General features: G+C 45.6%; 1 protein-coding gene across 1 annotated transcript in view; it reads left to right on the top strand.

The window, feature by feature from the left end:
- The window catches only part of C26H10orf90 (chromosome 26 C10orf90 homolog), a 248405-nt gene that overhangs the window by 173493 nt on the left and 56381 nt on the right, over window positions 1-18531 (top strand). The window contains exon 4 of the mRNA XM_070363612.1: window positions 877-1999. Coding sequence (XP_070219713.1) covers window positions 877-1999 — 1123 coding nt within the window. The remainder of the gene's footprint in view (window positions 1-876; window positions 2000-18531) is intronic.

Consider the following 18531-nt stretch of genomic DNA (forward strand, 5'->3'; position numbering starts at 1 on the left):
CCTGGTCTCCACCTGGGTAGATGCTTTATTAAAGATCACAGCACGGCGCTTGGACACACTGGTGATTGACTGTCAGGATATAGGATCTGCTGATTAGGAAGCATGCAGCCCCTTGATCGTTATCCTGGACAAGAACTCATGTTCAAATACCTGGGCGCTGAAACGCCATAAAACTGCATCTGTTTTGGCCCAACCCCCCACCCCCATCCCATTCTGTTATGTGCTGTCGTTACTGTGTTAGTCTGGGCAGTTGTCAAGCCTGGACGTTTGATTTCCGTTAATTTTGGTTTCTGGACTTTGATCCTGTGATGCCGAGCCTGGGCGAGTGACTGAGTTCCAGTCTAGACCAGCAGAGATGGGGGACTCTGTTGGGAAGTTGGGGGCTGAGGTCAGGAGTGGGGGTGCTGTTTGGAATCGTGTGTGCTGATCCCATGGAGGAGCCTGGACTCATCCCCCACGCACACCTGTGCTCCCAAGTCCCAGCCGTCCTCCAGAAGGCCTCTTCCCTCTTCTGTGAAGCTGTGAGCCTGTATCCAGGTGCTCCTGGGCCTGGTGAAGGTGATTGCTGAAGTCTGATTATCCCCATCAACACAAACACCATTAAATTAACTCAGTATAGACACCAGCAGGGCAAAACCAACTCCCCAGTCAGAGATATTTTTCCAGAATGTCTAATCATTTCACAAGCAGACACGGGTTTCCTGCCCTTCGGATGCTCAGAGGTGGTGGGTGTCAGGTGTGTGATGAATGGCCTTGGGTGAGAAACACTTGAGTGTTAGGAAGGACACTCTCCAGCATCCTCTTGGCCCTTGAAAGAGTTATCTGCCTGCATTACAACAAGCTGCTTGAATAATTGCCATCTTTTTCCATTTGCAGGGGACTCTGGCATCTCAGAATACAAAAATGATTTCATCCATAGTCATTTCACAGCTGATTGATGAGAATAAATCAAAAGAAAATGGGGCCGCACTGCCTGTGCCGTGTGCATATCCCATGAAGCCGTCTCTGGCTAATCGCAGCAGAGTCACCATTAACAGGGCCTTCGAGTTCCTTCCTGGAGGACTGGGAGTTCAGACCCCGGTGGGGGAGCCAGGACTCAAGACCAAGCCACCGCCCAAGGAGGAGAAGCCGTGCAGTGGTTCCCAGAAGGGCTTTGCATCCATCACCATCACGGCCAGGCGTGTGGGTCCCCCTGCTAGCACCCTGGTGTGGGAGGCTGTTGGGGACCCACTCTGCGTCAAGTGCAGGGCCCGGGATGCTCTGCTTGGGGACCCCTCTGCTCTGGCTGGCGGTGCCGATCCAACTCAGCACCATGGACCTTTCACCTGTACAGAGTTCTCCAGAAACAGCTGTGTGATGGGGTTGAAGGTCCCCGAGGCCCATGCACAGCTATGTGAGGGACATGGGTACTGGATCACCAACGTGGACCACAGGGAGGATCAGTTTTCTCCAGGCACCTCGCGGTCACGGGCAGGAAAGAGCCCACTGGTGTTCAGCTCGTGTGTCCATCTCAGGGTGTCCCAGTCGTGTCCCAATCCCATCTACTATCTGGACAGGTCCCTCTCGGTCCCTGTGGAGCCACCTCAGCTTGCTGGCCCTAAGATGCACAGATCCGTCCTGTCCCTCAACCTGAGCTGCAGTTCACACAGGCTGACACCAGATGGAGTAGATGACACAGAGAACCGAGAGCCTGGAAGTGGAGCCCTGAAGCCCGAGCTCCAGGAGGGAGACCAGGATCTCCTTGGCCCACGCTGGAACCTGGGTTTGCAAGGAAGTTTCTTGAAGGAAAACCCATCGTTGGGGCAGATGGGTTTCAGGAACTTGGAGGCTGGCAGGTGTCCTTGGAGAGGCTTTCCTCCTTCGGAAAATGCAGAGGCGGGAACTAACCAGATCACCATGAGAAAACGGAAGGAGGACCAGGCGACTCGTTGTCCCACCCGTGGTCACAATCAGGCCAACCAACTGTCCATTCACATCCCAGGCTGGAGTTACACGGCAGGTGAGTGACGCTCCCATCCTCCCTGCCACCACGGGCAGACCCCTCCCCGCTTCAGGTAATTGGTGTAATTGCCAAGGTGCTTAGTGAGTTTCTTCTAGGTCAGTTACTCCAAGAAGTAGTTCTCAGTAGTGGCTTCATCTGTCCCACTCAGAGCTGACAGTAGCTCCATATCGATGTCTGATTGGATAGATGTTCTTAGATGATGCTTCTGTAAATTATGAAAGGTCTTCCCATAAACTTGTTGCCATCAGTAGCTCCAGACCATACGTAATGAGTAGGAAACTCACCCCAAGTGAAGTTCATTTAGGCCCCTGTCGTTCCGGGGTAGGATGAAAAGAACCAAGGGCCATCTCTCCCGGATGTCTTGTCCCTCTGCTCTGAACATCTGCATGTCTGCAAGTGTCCAGGCTTCTATGCTGTTTACTTCTCAATTGGGTCATTGATGTTGATGGTTTGGCCTTAGAAGCCTGGGCCACAGGGCTCCATCGTGGAGTATATATGTGAGAGTGTGAGTGTCTGTATGTGTGGACAGCAATTATGGGTGTTTTCAAAAAGAGGCAAAATGGGGACTCTCCATACCAAACAGCAAACGCAGCAGTTTTCTGTCCCCTTGGTTACATTTTCTGGGGGCAAACTGGCCTGGATGTTTGCCTCTCTGCCATTGCCCAGGGCCAGGCAGAGTTCCCAGGGTCAGCTGTTTTGGGTACCCGTCACCTTTCTAGGGAGATTGGAGTTGGAAGTGGAGGGGGCCTTAATCAGAGGTCAGATTTCTTTCCTTCCCTGTGTATACTTCTGTGAGGAACTCTGGTTTATGAATTAGTGACTTACCACTTGGGGAAAATATTTAAAGATAATAGTAGTAAAATTGAGTAAAATACACATGCAGCATATGCATAATAATTTTATGGTACAATTTTTACCCATTAAAAGCTTTATTAATTAATAAAAATGACTGTAAAACATTTTAAAGCTATAATGTGTGTAGAAATGTTAAATGATGTAATTAATTTTAACAAGTGTATATATATTGAATGCTCAGAGAATTTAAAGCAATTTGACATGGCTTTCAGAACTGATGAGACTGTTGAATGCCTTGGAGCCTGGCAGACTTATTGCAACTAGGAAAATGTAAGCAGCCATCAGTGTTGCAAAGCTGGGCCTCACTTTGGTTTTTAAAAGACATTTCTCAAGCCAGCCATTTCTTCTTCCCTGTTGATGAAGATTCTGGAAATATATGGCCTGTACCGTTGCACGCTTCCCTGTTGAAGCATACCCCAGTCTCTGTGCAGTGTCTCATGGTATGAAATCATAATTTAGATTTACAGCACTTTCAACAAAAGAGTCTTAAAAATCACTAGAGCCAGGACTCAAACATTTATCTCAGAGGAGCAGGAACAAAGAAAATCCCCCCATCCTATTCTTGACTTTGGTGCAGAGAAGGTTTTTGCTTGTGACTTTGTGAGATCACTGCTCCTGTAACTGGCTTTCTTAAGCAAAAAGTATGAGTTAATTTTTACCTCCCCTGAGCTGACCTCCCTCAGAAGAGCTCTAATCCCAATGAGGCAGGTGTGGAGCATTTGAAAGGCTCTAAACCGCCTGGCCCTGCTCTACCATTTGAGGAAGGAGAAGCTCATGGAGGCCAGATCACTTTCTTAGAGTTGCTCATCTATTATTTTGCAGCACATGGAACATGGAGAAGCCACACTAACTCTCTGAGCCTGTTTCCTCATCTGGGTAACTACAGAAGGGGTTGGATTTGGTATTCTTGAAGCTTCCCTTAAGCTTTAACAAATTCTGCTCTTTTTGAGATGAAATCTGTAAGGGAAAGAGGTTCCATGTGACTCTGGGCCCTCAATCATGAAGTTCAAAGTTATAAAACCTTGGGCTTACTGGGACACATGTATTCATGTGTACAAATATAAATGCACACACACACATGCGTATCCCTGTAATGCTGTGCTCTCTCCCTCAGAAACTCATTTGCAATGGGATGCATTTCTTCCCAGTGACAAGAAAGCACGTCCTGTCCATGAGATAGGATTCTTGCCTGAAATGCATAAGCACAGCTCATCACGGACTCTAACTACCACAGTCTGTCCTAGCGCAGTCAACACAAGTCTGCAAGGGTGAGCTCTCTGACCTTCAGTCTTGACAAAGCTTTTTAACCTTAATGCGAGTACTTGCCAGCAGTGGTGATGCTCATTAAAACGTGAGGAAACTGTTTGTGTTTTTTTCACTTGAAACTGGAATCTTCTCTGCGGCGTTCTTGACAGCCTCCTGTGGCTACACGTGCTATTAGCGGGCTTCGTACTTCATAGGTGAAGTATGGTTCACCTGTGGTTCATCAGAGGAATCTGATTCTTTGTATCGGAAAGATTCCAAAATATCAAATAAGCAGCATACTCACTAAGCCGACTAGCGTTCTGCTGCAAGGTAGGTGCAGCCCTGGAGATTCTGCACAAATGGAGGCAAAGCAATTTCAGCTCTAGTTATTAGGTCATCAGACAGACAGTCCTACAAATCGTATTCTTGAAAGAGCCTCCAGGACACACACCCAGAAAGATTACTAAGATTAGAGAAAATGAGATGCTGTCAAGCGCTTTGTGCAATGCAGATTGGCTGTGTCTGCCAGGACACGCATTTTTAATAGACCCAGGGGGCACTTGTTCTCTTTTCAGAGGCTGAGGGCTTGGGAACGGGTTCCCTCTTTGTTCATTTCCTCAGGTCCTGTAAGTCTGTTACTTCTCCACTGTTAGAAGCATTCTGCTGGCACCTGGTAGGTGGGCATTCAACAAATCCCGGCATCTACTGGTAGGGAAGAATTTCGCCATCATCACCAACCCCACCATCACCATCCTATCAATACCTACAACACACACTGTGGAAATCCTAGAGGCTAAGCCCTGGGCTACGTGCACTGTATTCATTACTTTGAACCATTCAAATCCTTCTATAAAGAGAATATCATCATTCCTATTTTGCAGAAAAGACAGACAAGGCTTGAAGGTTAAATAACTTGTCCGAGCCCACCTGGCCAGGAGGTGCCAGAGCTGAGCTCTGTCCTGTGTGTTTGGCTCCGGCTGTGCCATCCTCAGTGAGAGCACAGAATAGATCAAGTTACGAAGGTGGGGACTCTCTCAATGGTGGCCCCATGTCCATTACCAGTGTCCAAAGTGATGCTCAAACACTGCTCCTGGGTGTATAAATAAGACCAGCATTTGGTGCCCAGTTACCCTGGTAGAATCTGTTAGGAATAAGCAGCACAGTTAATTTCTAGCTAAATATAACAAGCCATGCCATTGACACAATTAAAACTTACTGGCTCAGACATCCTTCCTAGACTGAGATCTGTTCTCCTGGTATTCTGTGGGACTTCCAGGTTGACCTGGATGTTTCTCTCCTCACCAGGTGTTGCATGCCTAAGCCAGTATTGAGTTCCATACGTTACTTATTGCCAGTTTCATTTCCCATCTGTGGTCTAGATCTGAAGCTTTCTGCTGTTCTCGAGACACCCAAGTAGATGAGCCAGAACCACCTGGTTCTATTTTAATGCTTGTGGAGAAGACCCTGTTGAATGGACACCGTCTGCCAACATGTTGGCGTGTTCTAGGTGGATACCGATGTTCTAGGTAGATGCGCCGTCCTAGAATGGCTATGGTGGCGTTGGTCTGAGAAGTCCTCAGTTTGCATTTAGTCAGAAGACTAAGAAACACAGCATCCCTTCTGTGACCTGCAGTCACTAGTGGACAAAGCTGGGAGTGACTGGAGAGGGAGGAACCCCATCCAGGTCATGGAAGGAGAGCTGTGTTTATTGGTGTTCTGACGCGGTGATCTAATGCATTTGTAGCAGTGAGGTTTATTTCATGAAGAAACCACTTCCACCATTCAAGGGGAGGCTACATGACACCGTGTGTGTACACACCAGGTCTACCAGAGAAGCCTGCATCACACTCAGCTCTCAAGCCCATGAAGACTTCTTGTTAGAAATGCCAGAAGGCATTTGAGGAGGAACCCTTGTTTTACTTTTTTCTTAAATGATCTAGACCTGGGGTTGGCAAGCATTTTTTTTCTTTTTGGAAAGGGCCAGGTAGCAATTAAGTATAGGCTTTGCGGGTCATGTGGTCTCCATAGCAACTACTCAGCTCTGCTATCGTAGGATGAAAGCAGCTGCAGGCAACGTGTAAATAAATAAGCATGGCTCTGTTCCAATAAAACTTTATTGACAAGAGCTAGCAGTGGGCCAGATGTGACTTGCCAGCTATACTGCCTGCTCCTTATTGCCTATTCTCCAAGACAAAGTTTGCCCTGTTGGCCATTATTCCATGTTGGAGTCTGTGGAAATCTGGCTCTCTCTGAGATGGTCGTGACTGGGCATTTATTGCTAGATGCTCTTGGAGTGGCACTCATGGATGGGGGTGTTGATGGGCTTAGAATATGAATGTTCTGTGATACAGTCAGAATGAAAGCCTCAGAGGGCTCTGAACTTGGGGTGGTGTTTCAGTTACTCTGGGGGCAAGGGGACAGGGTATCAGTCCTGGGAAGGGGATGTGACCTTTGGCGAGCCTAAGTTTGCTGTAGTTATGCTGAACTTATGAGAACTGTCTTCTTACAGGACCCCAGCAGCAGGGGGGACTACATCCTTCATCCCAGAGGAGAGGATCTGAGTGCATCCCAGCTGGTCTGTCTGAAGTTGAATCATTCTCTCCTCTCTGTGGCCTCATAATTCTCTAGAACAAGTCGAGGGTCTTTCAGGACTGGACCTGGGGCAGTGAGGGTGGGGGAGTGGGGGTATGGATCTTAGCACCTGTTTGAAGAAATCCTTCTTTCCCACCCTGGACCATTTTTGTTTGGGTTTTTCTTTGTTTCTTTGTTGTTTTCTTTTTTTATTTTTTTGGTTGTTTTTTTATAGGATCTCCAAAAAACCTAAGCCCTTTGGGTTACTCTAGCAGATCCACTCTTCACTGCCCCACTCCCCAGAGGCACTTGCTTCTCATTTTGCCCTCTCTGCCTTCTCCCTGCTGTTCCCTTTGCTTAGGAAAACCCTATTTCTCACTTCACTGATGCTGATTTTTCCAAAACCTTTCTTGGAATGTTTTCTTGGGGTGAGGTGTCCATTTGGGAAAGCTCTCACTCTTCCTAACTGGTCCTACTACTGACATTCACTCAACAAACCTATACTGAACAGTGGGCTGAGGGCAGTGACTTGGGCACAGGGTGGCAGGGGTGCTGAGAGGCGGTCAGATTCAGGGGCTGTTTTGCCAAGGACGGGATGGGAGGGCAGTGCCCTCAGTGGCCGGAAGTGGCTGCAGGATGCGTCTAACCCTCTGCAGAGTCCTGAGGCTCCTCGCCTCTCAGAGCTTCTCAATCAGAGGGCGAGCCTTGCTCCCCACTGCCCAGCACCTGGCCAGCACTCACACGGGGACCGCACGCCCTCCTGCCATGGGGGCGTGGCTGAGGACCGGGTGTGCGATCTTAGGACGGTGCCTGACTGCTGGGAAGCAGTAAGAGGAGACTTGAGAAGGATGAGATTTTGCGTTTTGTGTTATCATTCATAGCAAGAGCAGCTATGGAGCCTTAGAATCCGCTGACAAACGGGCAATGAAACGGGCCCCCTGGTGTGTAGCAACAGCGGAGAGCAGGACGAGTCAGCCTCAGCCTGGGGACTGAACAGCCCTCGGCCGGTCCTTGTGAATCAAGTTTCACTGGAGCTTTGTTGCTCATTCGCCGAGTCACGTCCGACTCTTTGCGCGCCAAGGACTGCAGCACGCCAGCCTTCTCTGTCCTTCCCTATCTCCCGGACTTTGCTCAGATTTGTGTCCTTTGAGTCCGTGATGCTGTCTAACCATCTCATCCTCTGCCGCCCCTCCCTTCTCCTTTTGCCTTCAACCTTTCTCAGGATCAGAGTCTTTTCCAACGAGTCAGCTCTTCACATCTGGTGGCCAAAGTATTGGAGCTTCAGCATCAGCCCTTCCAACAAGGATTCAGGGCTGATTTCCTTTAGGAGGGACTGGTTTGATCCCCTTGCTGTACAGGGGGATCTTGTCCAGCGCCACTGGGACACAGCCATGGCTGCCCCTCCACACTCTGTCCTGCGGCTGCGTTGCACTGCCCCGTGGTGTTGGGTAGCTGGGACAGAGACTGACCCACAAAGCTTGCAGTATTTACCACTGTGTCTTTACAGAAAAGGTGTGCCAGCCCCTCTCAAGGGCGTGCTCTGGGTGACTGTGGGCAGGTCTCCTACCCCCATAGTCTCCGTGTCTTTATCTGTGAAACGAGAGGCACAGACCAGCTCTCTCTTGAGCTCTCCTCTCCTAGGACATGAACTTATGCATTCTCCTGGCTCTGGTTTTCTGTCACAGTAGCTGTTCAGACACGTCTGGTTGTCAGGTTGGAGAGATACTCGGGGTCAAAGGGCAAAGCTCTCTCCTGGTGACCTCGCTTACTCTGGGGTCTCCTCTGCCTCTCTCACCCATCCCTGTCTGGCTTCCTCTGGGTTATTTCCTCCCCCTCCCCAGAGGTAGGTCCCCGCTGAGGCTCATCCTTGGTATGCGGCTCTCCTGTCTTTTTACACATCAGCAGCAAAATCAGGTACTTGCGTGCCAGCCCCCTGTTCTCGATAAGTAGCTGGGATGTGTGTCCAGCCCTGGCACCTCCTGGCGGTGCCAGACCAGACCCCTGTCTAGACAACCTTTCCTCACTCCCGTGGGGGCTGTGGGCAAGCCTTCCATTCCACAGAGTGGACAGGAAATCTAGACATGGTCAGCTCACCACGCAGGTTACACTCTGGTGGGGACACAGACATCCAAGGATACCCTAAATATGTATGCCATCATAGACTGTGGTCGGTGAGGAGAGGACCGTGAGAGAGTAGCAAGGAAGGTTTCATTTAGAAGAGGGGACTTACCAAGACGATCTTTCTGAGGAAGGGACTTTTTTATTTTCACAATTTTATTGGAGAATCGTTGATTTGCAGTGTCGTGTTAGCTTCGGGTGTATGGCAAAGTGATTCGGTTATATGTACACATTCATTCTTCCCTTTTCAGATGGCCTTCCCATATTGTTTATTACAGAGTATTGAGTAGAGTTCCCTGTGCTCTACAGGAGGTCCTTGGTGGTCACCTATTTTGTATGCAGGAGTGTGTGTCTGTGGTTCTTTTTTTTAATAAAGATTTATGATGTGGATCATTTTTAAAGATTTTATTGAATTTGTTCCAATATTGCTTGTTTCAAGTTTTGGTTTTCCGGTATGTGGGACCTTGTCTCCCTGACCAGGGATCAAACCCTCACCCCTCGCATTGGAAGGCAAAGTCTTAACCCTTGGACTACCAGGGAAGTCCCTGTATGTGATTCTTGAGAAGCACATACATGAGGGAGCGGCATGAGAGGATGTTTCTAGGCAGAGATGAGCTTGGCATCTTTGAGATGCTGAGAAGGCCAGTGTGTCTGCCGCATAGCAAGCAGGACCACGAGGCTGAAGCTCAGGCTGAAGAAGGAAGCTCGTGAAATGGTTCGGGTCGGGGCTTTGAGACGGGAATAAGGATTGACAATTTTATCCTAACAGCAGTGAGATGTAGTGATATGGTGCATGCTTTAAGACAATCACCTTTACTTTTCGGAAGGTGAAGGATAAAGGAGGTAAGGTCATTGCCGTGGAGTAGACAAGAGTCGTGTGGGAGGCTGGAGGCTGGGGAAAGAGTCTGATGGTGGAATTCACAAGTCTTGAGTATTGATGAGGTCAGAAGGGCGATGGGAGTGGCAAGGATGACATCTGACTTCCCGGCTTGAGCTCTGGGATATTTGGGGGCTTTTAAAAAAGACTTTGTGTTTTCGAGCAGTTCTGGGTTCACAGCCAAATTGAGGGGAAGGTACAGAGATAACCACCCCCTCCACCATTCACAGCCTCCCCTGCTCTCAGCATCCACCAGCAAAGTGATGTATTTGCTACAACTGATGAACCTACATTGGGTGGCATCATCGCCACCCAAAGTCCATAGCTTTTATTAGGGTTCACTCCTGGTGTGGACCTCCGATGAGTTTGGAAAAAAATGTATAATGACATGGGTCATATAGAATAGTCTCACTGCCCCCCCCAGAATCCTCTGTGTTCCCTGTATTCATCCTTCCCCACCCAAACTCTGGCAACCACTGATCCTTTTACTGACTCCATAATTTTGCCCTTTCCAAAATGTCATATACTTGGAATCATACTATATACATCCTTTTCAAATTGGCTCCTTTCACTTACTAATAGGCATTTAAAACCCCTCCATGTCTTTCCATTGTGTGAAAGCTCATTTCATTTGAAATATGAATAATATTCCATTGTCTGGATGGACCACATTTTATTAATCTATTGACCTGAACAAGGACATCTTGATTGCTTCCAAGTTTTTGGCAGTTATGAATGAAGCTGCTATAAACATCCATGCGTAGTTTTTTGTGTAGACATAAGTTTTCAACTCCTTTGGGAAATACCAAGAAATATGATTGCCAGATCATATGGTAAGGGTATGTCTGGTTTTGTAAGAACCTGCCAAGCTATCTTCCAAAACGGCTGCACCATTTTGAATCCTCGCCAGTAATGAAGGAGAGTTCTGGTAACTCTGTATCCTTGCCAGCATTTGGTGGCGTCAGTGTTCTGGACCGTGACTGTTCTAACAGTTGCGTAGTGTATCTTCCTGTCATTGTAATTTGCAATTCCCTGGTAATATATGATGAGCATCTCTTCATATGCTTATTTTCCATCTGTGTGTCTTCTTTGGTGATGTGTCTATAAAAAGTTTCGGACTGTTTTTTTATTTGAGTTGTTTGCTTTCTGACAGTTAAATTTTAAGAGTTCTTCATATATGTTGAGTAACAGGGGAGAAGCTTATTATCCAGAGGGGAGAATGTGAGGAGAGGTGTAGAAGATCCCAGGTACCATGAGGGCAGGTTATGTCTGAAGTGTCAGTGGGACATGCAGGGGAAACTGCAAGCTGAAAGTTGGACCCATGAATCCAGAGCCAAAAACAATGTTCCAGGATAGAGTTATGGTTTGGGGGATGTTCTCCCCAGAGTTGATGTTTTATGCCACAGCAGTGTTTGAGAGCATCTAGGAAAAGAGAAGGACAGGAGGCAACAGGGATCTGGGCATGCTGAGGTTTAAAGGTCTGGCAAGAGCCGCCGTTTCAACTCCACACTAGTACGACAATCACCAAGGCCCCTCTCTTATTTCTGTTGTCTTGCTGTGTGTCTTGCGCTGTTCCAGATACTTCATGGGTTTAATCTAGTTGCTTCTCCCTAAAAGTTTGTAGGAAAGGTACACCAATTACCTGCATTTTCCAGGAATGCACAGCTACCTGGGTGGGGGCGCTCACGCCTCTAGCTGTGTTCCATGGCCTTCTGATGGCATGTCCCAGACCACTGTGGCCACTTTTCTGCTCAGATTTCCTCCTGCTCTTGGTAAGGGTCCCCTCACCTCCTGACTCCCAGGCTTACGAGTTAGTGTCAGCTTTGCTTCCTCCCTCTTCCTTGCTTCCACATTAAAGAAAAGTGGAAAGTGGAAAATCTCTGATGCCCATCCCTTTTTCTCCATGGCCATGGCCACTCTCCTCACTCAAACCTTTATTATCTTCATGAAATTTCTGTGCACCAGGAGATTTATTTTCCTGACTATAATACATTATAGGCAACTATGAATAACAAAGAGTGAAATAAAAAGCTCAGTACCCTTAAGTAGTCACGTTTCACATTTTGCTGTCTTGTCTTCCATTCTCTTTCTATGCATGTCTGTTTTTTGCTCACAAATGGCTGAGATCCTGCTGCATATGTAATTTCCCTCTGGGTCTCTGCCACTCAATGCTGTATCATAAATTTTTCCTGATACTAACAGGACTTTATGAGATAGCTTTCATTGACTATGCAGTGGTGTGCTTTATGGATATATCGTAGTTTAACTAGTTCTTCATTGTAGGTCCTTAAAGTAGTTACTCGTTTTTCACTTTTTGGAGTAATACTGATGTGAACAGTGGACTTATAAGGCTTTCTGTGTGCTGAGTTATTTCCCTTCGAATAAAATACCCTTGAAATGGAATGTCTAAGTCAGTATCAGCCTTTTTAAGGTACTTGACACATATGCCAATTTAGACGCCAAGAGAAGCCTAGGTGAGTGCCTTTCTGTACATGCTTGGCCAAGATTAGGTATTAACTTGCAAATTATCCCAAATTTCCAAATGAAAAATGCTGCTCTGTTGAGATTTGGGCTGGTGTTTCCATGGTCGCTAGTAAGAGGGAACATTTTGCTTCGTGGTTCCTGCTTCTCACCGTGACCTTGACCATAGCTGACGCAGTACCCCCCACCCCGGTGTTGCCTTCCCCCTCTCCTCCTTGGCAGCATCAACATTTGGGGCCAGATACTTCTCTGTTGTTGGGGCTGTCTGTGCACTGCAGGATGTTTAGCAGCATCCCTAGCCTTACCCCCAAGATGCCAATAGACCCCCCTCTCAGTGGTGACAAGCACAGATGTCTCCAGAATGTAATTGGGTTGGGGGAGAAATGACAGAATCATCCTTGGTGGAGAACCCCAGGCCTGCTCTGTGTCCAGCCTCTCTGTAGCCAATCGGTACTGGGGACCCCCTGCTTGGTGATCCTCATGGCTCACCAGACTGTGATGTAGCCTCAGGGCACCTTCCCAGTTCTGTCTCCCCGGGACTCAACTCCCAAGAATTCAGTTGCCTTTTAATGTCATATATTTTCTGTGTCTTGGGGGCCATTTTTCTTCTTCTAGACAGTACTGTCCTGGAGGTCAGGATCCAAGTCCAAGTTAATGGCACTGAGCCCTCCATACCCAGCAATGAGCCATGGAGCCCAGCGCACATGCTCAGGACCTGGGTGCTGGGCAGAAGACAGGCCATTCTAATGACCCAATAAAGCCTTGCTGATGTCAGAGTCACTTAAAAGCTTGCTGCCTTTTCTTCTTCAAACCACCTCTCCCTGGGATCATATCCAAAACCTTTCTGGCCAGGAAAGGGTGGCGAGCCATGTAAGATTCACTGTCCAGAGGTAGGTTGTGAACATAAAGTGAAAGCCTTCCTGCTTTGTTTTAAAATGGAGGGGAAAAATTCTCAAAATATTGTCTCTCTCCAAGAACTTAGAAGAATAATCAAATTTTATCCAAGGAAGAACTCTATTATCCTTCAGATGGTCAAATGTAAAAAAATAGAAAATGCATGAACAATATTAAAAATATTTGAAGGTTTTTGGGGGAGGGGGTTTATTTCTATTTGTTACTTTGGTAAGGCTTGGTGAGATTTTCCCTGTAATCTGACGTTCAGAACGTTCCCCAGACTCTATCTGGTCTCTAAAGTTTGCTCATGTCAGCCACCCTTGCTGTCTCTATGGAGAAAAAGGGTTTGTGTGTTTTTTTTTTCCTTCTTTCTGAGTAACCCCCTCAATTATATGAATGGATTGTGTCCCCATGTTGCTTAGGAAATGCTCTTTCTCATGGGCCACTTGCTCAGGTTTGCCTGAAATAGATTAAGAGAAAAGGATTCAAGGGCCATGTGTGCATGCTAACTCACTGGAGTTGTGTCCAACTCTGTGACGCTATGGACTGTAGCCCACCAGCATCCTCGGTCCATGGGATCCTCCAAGCAAGAGTGCTGGAGTGGGCTGCCATTCCCTCCTCCAGGGGATCTTCCTGACCCAGGGGTCAAACCACATCTCTTATGTCTCCTGCATTGGCAGGCGGGTTCTTTACCATGAGGGCCACCTGGGAAGCCCCAAGGCCCACAGCCAACTGACAGATAATGGTCTGCTCTTCGAAATAGAAATCTGCAGATCAACCTTCTCTACATGATTGAGAAACAGTGATAGGGTCACCTGGCAGAAGCCCCGTGAATTTGGGAATGAGACCCATCTGAGTTTCTTTCGGTTGGCTTCTGGTCTTGCAAACTCAATGAGGCCATTTACATGAAGAGCGCTGGGCTGTGTGGTGGACAGTGGGAACTCAGTACACTTCATTATCATCACCAGGCTTCGTTATCATCTGGGCTGTCTGCAAGAAATCAACTGAGACATGGTCTTGGAAAGAGGATGTGGTCACAACATTCTGTAAGGAAAAGCATTCCAGATATAGATCACCCTGGGAACAACCAGGGGAATGCAAGAAATAGGTGGTAGGAAACCTTTGGGGTCTGTTCAATGATAAGTGACTCTGATGAAAGGTAGAGGCTTGTCCATGTTTTGAGTATCAATGGACCATATTTAGGTGGTTTTGTTCAGACGGCCTGTGTAGAGAGTGAACAAATGACTCTGAGGTCCTGCAGCGTCCTGTCCTGCACCTGCATAAATACATGTGCGGGTACCAATGGACCCGCCTCAGTTCAGAAATGGTAGCAAAGGAGCTGTGAAAAGTGGAGCGTCAGAGCCTGGGCAGCAGAGCTTGGGAGAAGTGGTCCAAAAAATACACTGAACGTCACAGGGCTGTGCATTTGGGAGCTAGAGCTGAGCGAGACCTCAGAGATCAAATTGCCAACATCCACTGGATCATCGACAAAGCAAGAGAGTTCCAGAAAAACATCTATTTCTGCTTTATTGACTATGCCAAAGCCTTTGACTGTGTGGATCACAATAAACTGTGGAAAATTCTGAAAGAGATGGGAATACCTGACCACCTGACCTGCCTCTTGAGAAACCTATATGCAGGTCAGGAAGCAACAGTTAGAACTGGACATGGAACAACAGACTGGTTCCAAATAGGAAAAGGAGTACGTCAAGGCTGTATATGGTCACCCTGCTTATTTAACTTCTACGCAGAGTACATCATGAGAAATGCTGGGCTGGAGGAAGCACAAGCTGGGATCAAGATTGCCGGGAGAAATATCAATAACCTCAGATATGCAGATGACACCACCCTTATGGCAGAAAGTGAAGAGGAACTCAAAAGCCTCTTGATAAAAGTGAAAGAGGAGAGTGAAAAAGTTGGCTTACAGCTCAACATTCAGAAAACGAAGATCATGGCATCCAGTCCCATCACTTCATGGGAAATAGATGGGGAAACAGTGGAAACTGTCAGATTTTATTTTGGGGGGCTCCAAAATCACTGCAGATGGTAACTGCAGCCATGAAATTAAAAGACGCTTACTTCTTGGAAGGAAAGTTATGACCAACCTAGATGGCATATTGAAAAGCAGAGACATTACTTTGCCCACAAAGGTCCGTCTAGTCAAGGCTATGGTTTTTCCAGTGGTCATGTATAGATGTGAGAGTTGGACTGTGAAGAGAGCTGAGCACCAAAGAATTGATGCTTTTGAACGGTGGTGTTGGAGAAGACTCTTGAGAGTCCCTTGGACTTCAAGGAGATCCAACCAGTCCATCCTAAAGGAGATCAGTCCTGGGTGTTCATTGAAGTACTGTTGCTAAAGCTGAAACTCCAGTCCTTTGGCCACCTCATGCGAAGAGTTGACTCATTGGAAAAGACCCTGATGCTGGGAGGGACTGGGGGCAAGAGGAGAAGGGGATGACAGAGGATGAGATGGCTGGATGGAATCACCGACTTGATGGACATGAGTTTGAGTGAACTCCGGGAGTTGGTGATGGACAGGGAGGCCTGGCGTGCTGCAGTTCATGGGGTTGCAAAGAGTCGGACGTGACTGAGCGACTGAACTGAACTGAATGGGTTGTGGAAAAGCCTGTTCTGATTTTCTCAGCCGCAAGATCTATCTTGGCTGTTGGCACTGCTGGTCACACCATGGTTTCTCTCCAGGTCTAAAACCGTACATGAGAATGCTCCTTAGAAAAAGATGAACATTTCAACTCCATTGCTTTTGTAAAGTTTTTGCCCTCTCTTATAGAAAACATAAAAAAGCATGTCCATTGTAAAAATTAAAATGTAGATAAGCAAAAGGAGGTAAGTAAAAACCAACCATACCACCACTACCCTCAAATAAACATCACTGTTAATATTTTAGTCGGATCATCTCATCTATGCAACAGACTTTTTTTTTAAATTTCCTTTTCTTAACAGAGGTTCAAACAAAACATCATTTTAGAGGTTGCTTTTTCTCAGCAATTGACTGTCAAGTTTCCTTTCATGTCCTACATATTCCTCTATTAATCATTTTTAGCTGCCAAGGGTTCTGTTGTAAGGATTTACCTAAGCTAGTTTTTGAAAAATCTTCCTGTTAAATAGATTGTTTTCATTTTTGCCTGTTTATAACAGTGTGTTGATAAATGTCCTTGTAGAGAAATTTTTGTGGGCATTTCATGTGATTTCTTTAAGTCAGAGTCCTAGAATTTCTTAAAGGAAAGGCACAATTCTAAGGCTTTTTAATATTGATTTCCAAATGATACTCTGCAGCAGTAGTATCAAGCTACACTATCAATACCTAAAAGGTGGCTGCCTTGAACATCTGCAGGCATTGGGTATTAACATTACAAAAACTTTCATGTAATTTTGATAAGTGAAAAATAACATTTATGATATATATATATATATATATATATTAATTTCTCAGGTGGCGCTAGTGGTAAAGAACCTTCCTGCCAATGCAGGAGACATAAGAAATGTGGGTTTGATCCCTGGGTCGGGAAGATCCCCTGGAGGAGAGCATGGCAACTCACCCACTCCAGTATTCTTGTCTGGAGAATCCCATGGACAGAGGCGCCTGGGGGGCTACAGTCCATGGGGCCACAGAGTTGGACATGACTGAAGTGACTTAGCATACATATTAATTTGTATTTTTTTTTTACGGAGATGCTAAACTTTCTCATGTGTTTGTTACACATCTGTGTTTCTTCTTCTGTAAATTTCCTCTATGTTTTCTTTGGTCATTTTTTCTTCAGCCTTTTTTTCTTTTGAATCTTTATGTTAAATATATCCTTTTGTATTTACATTTTAATGTTTATCATTGCTTTTTAAACTTAGGATTTTGAAATAATTTTAGGTTATCAGGAGAGTTCCAAAGACGGTACAAAGAGTGCCTGTGTATGCTGCATATGCAGCTTCTCCTTATAATCACAGGACTTTTCATCTAAGCCAGAGTTGCTCAGCCTTGGCATTGCTGCCATCTTGGGCTGGAGGATGCTTGGTTGCAGAGGGCTATCTCGTGTACTGAAGGATATTTAGCAGCGTCCCTGGCCTCTGCCCATGAGATGCTAGTTTACAAACGCTCCCTAGTTTACGAACAAAAATGTCTCCAGACATTGCTAAATGTTCCCTGGGGAGCAAAATCACTCGCATTTTGAGAATCGCTGGTCTGAACTAAGCAATTCATATTGCCACAGTGTTATTAACTAAACTACAGACTTTCTTCAGGTTTCACCAGTTTTTCCACTAATGTCCTTTTTTTGTTCCAGGACCCCATCCAGGACACCGCATTGCACTTAGTCATCATGTCTGTTTATGGTAATTTTTGACATTCAGATGCTTTTATCTTCTTAATCTCTTCCCTTTTGTTTTCACCGACAGGCTTACAATGGCCTTTTCTAGGCCATTTCTCTCTAGCTCCTTTATTTAAATCTGTAATCCCTCTGAATGTATTTTCTCAGATAGGGTAAGGTTGGGATCTATTTTTCATAAATGGTTTGCCAGTTGTCTGTGCCTATTGATGGAATAAGCCATTATTTCTTTCCTGGTTGGAAATGCCAATCATTTATAGAATTTGGGTTTTATACAAGGACTTTCCTGACTTACACAGTTGTTTTCTTCTAGAAATTTTCATGCCACTTGAATATTATATGACTTGCAAAAGCCATTCTACTACCATCTATGGATCTGAATGATGGAGAGTCTTTCAGATGCTCCTAAATTAAAATGTTAGCATTTCATGTATTGCTTTACTGCAGAATTCAGGCAGTGAGACACTCTGGCTACTACTATACTTATTTTCAAATTTTAATTTTATACTTTAAAAATGCCCTCTCAATCTAATCCTACATTCTGCTTTTTAATTTTTGATTAGCTGTATTGAGGTATAATTTACATAAAGTATACACATTTAACATATATGTCCATGTAACCAATACCACATTGATACACAGAATATTTCTCTCACCTCAGAGAAACATTTGACTCCTTTTCAGTCAACTTACTTCCTACCCCGGCTTCAAGAAATCATAAGTTATTTTTTTCTGTTGTTATCCTAAAGTTTATATAAATTAAGGCAACTTGGATTTTCTTTGTATAAGATTTCTTTCACTCAGACTAATGCCTTTGAAATTCTTCCATGTCACTGTGAATATCTCTAATTTCTCTCTTCAATATTTTGTAGTTTGTATTATAAAGCTCTTTCACATGTTTTGTTGAATGTATCCTTATTTATTTCATATTCTGAATGCTGCTATAAATGCATCACACTGATTTTTCACAAATTTAATTTCCAACTTTTTTAGTTACACATAATTGATATCTGCACAGTGACCTCACATGCTGCATCCTTGCTAAAAGCACTTAATAATTGTAATACTGGTTTTTTTTTGTAGATTCCTTAGGATTTTCTATGTGTATGATAATATTATGTATAAACAGAGTTTTACTTACTCTTTTTCCATCT

Source organism: Bos mutus, chromosome 26 (assembly GCF_027580195.1).
Source record: "Bos mutus isolate GX-2022 chromosome 26, NWIPB_WYAK_1.1, whole genome shotgun sequence".
NCBI classification, from domain to species: Eukaryota; Metazoa; Chordata; class Mammalia; order Artiodactyla; family Bovidae; genus Bos; species Bos mutus.